At 33.3% G+C, this 1,344-nt stretch overlaps 1 protein-coding gene across 1 annotated transcript in view; it reads right to left on the minus strand.

The window, feature by feature from the left end:
* Positions 1 to 1,229, minus strand: part of LOC105316769 (TBC1 domain family member 2B-like) — a 5,713-nt gene extending 4,484 nt beyond the window's left edge. Inside the window, exons 1-5 of the mRNA XM_019993266.1 lie at positions 1,215 to 1,229; positions 991 to 1,054; positions 836 to 942; positions 641 to 726; positions 207 to 282 (exon numbers count right to left, since the gene is read on the minus strand). Of these exons, the coding sequence (XP_019848825.1) occupies positions 207 to 282; positions 641 to 726; positions 836 to 942; positions 991 to 1,041 (320 nt within the window). The 5' untranslated portion in view covers positions 1,042 to 1,054; positions 1,215 to 1,229. The remainder of the gene's footprint in view (positions 1 to 206; positions 283 to 640; positions 727 to 835; positions 943 to 990; positions 1,055 to 1,214) is intronic.
* Between the last annotated feature and the right edge of the window lie 115 nt (positions 1,230 to 1,344).

Below are 1,344 nucleotides of genomic sequence, written 5' to 3' on the forward strand. Positions count from 1 at the left end.
TAATTGGCTTCAAAATATCAGAAAAATTGAAAATTTTCTTTAGCTATTTTTAGTAGAGGGACTTTGGCCTGATTTTGGAGCAGTTAACTTTTTAAAATCCATAAATAATCTCATTTTGATTGGAACTAGCTCAAATTTTTTACACAACATAATTACATGTACAAGTACAAGTACATTGTGTGTGTTTTAAAATTATAATAATGTACCTGCTTCTATCCTTTCCAGTCTCTTGCTGTTCCATTGCTTCTGCCATCATTTGACTAACAACATCTGAATCATGGCCTTGAGATGAAGACACAAAAAGAGAGAGAGAGAAGAAGAGTAAAGAGAAGGAAATATGGACAATAGAGAGTGTAGGACAAAGACATAATACATCACACCTACTCTGTGAATCTCTCATCAACTATTACATGTACATGTACATGAACACGTGTTTCTTAATCTTTCAGGCTTAGAGTCAAAATAAGTTTTAAAGCTTAAGTACATGTACATGTGAGTAAGCCTGTAGTTTTCACAAAAAAACTTACAGTTACACATGTACTTAAAACTCCACTTTTATCATATAAATACAACAACATATGCCAACATTTAAATACTGTACATGTACATGTTGGTATACACTCTTTTTCAACAGTCTTACTGTGTTTAGGAGTCTGAGCTTCCTTCAGTAATATGACGTACTTGGACTGGACTTTGACTAACTCTGCTTCAAGCTCTTGTATCTTACTAAAAAAATAATACATTAATAATAATGATAATAATAATAATAATAATAATAATAATAATAATAATAATAATAATAATGTATGCTTCCCCTCCCCCTTTTAAGCCACACCCTTCAAGTCGTTTCTTGTCGTTGGAGTCGTTAGTTCTCAAGTTATTTAATTCGACTATTTCCTGAGACAGAAACGCATTCTGTTCTTTATAAGCGCCTACAGTTTCCTAGAGGGAGGAGTCTAGTAACAGGTATCGTCACTGGGCGTGGCTTACTTTGAGTTTTATTATTTCAAGTTCCAACATCTTAGTGGTTGTCGGGAGCATCACGTCCTGAGGACTAGAAAAGAGGCGGAGCTAATTACATTTTCAACATACGTATGATGAAATGTACATGTATATAATTTCGATTTGTGAGCTTAATATGTTTTAATGCTTAATTTAATTTAATTTGATTTTTTAGAAACTACAAAAATTCCGGCACACGTGGACAGACTCACTCGTTTGGCACTTGCCCTCCACCCTAGTAAAAATCCCAGCAAGATCTTATGTGATTTCATAGGATTTACTATGAAATCGTAAGATTTTGTAAGTATGGCAATCATTGCCTATTCTTATCACGAAAAATCT

This window comes from Amphimedon queenslandica, unplaced genomic scaffold, assembly GCF_000090795.2.
Source record: "Amphimedon queenslandica unplaced genomic scaffold, v1.1 AMPQUscaffold_13499, whole genome shotgun sequence".
Classification (NCBI taxonomy): domain Eukaryota; kingdom Metazoa; phylum Porifera; class Demospongiae; order Haplosclerida; family Niphatidae; genus Amphimedon; species Amphimedon queenslandica.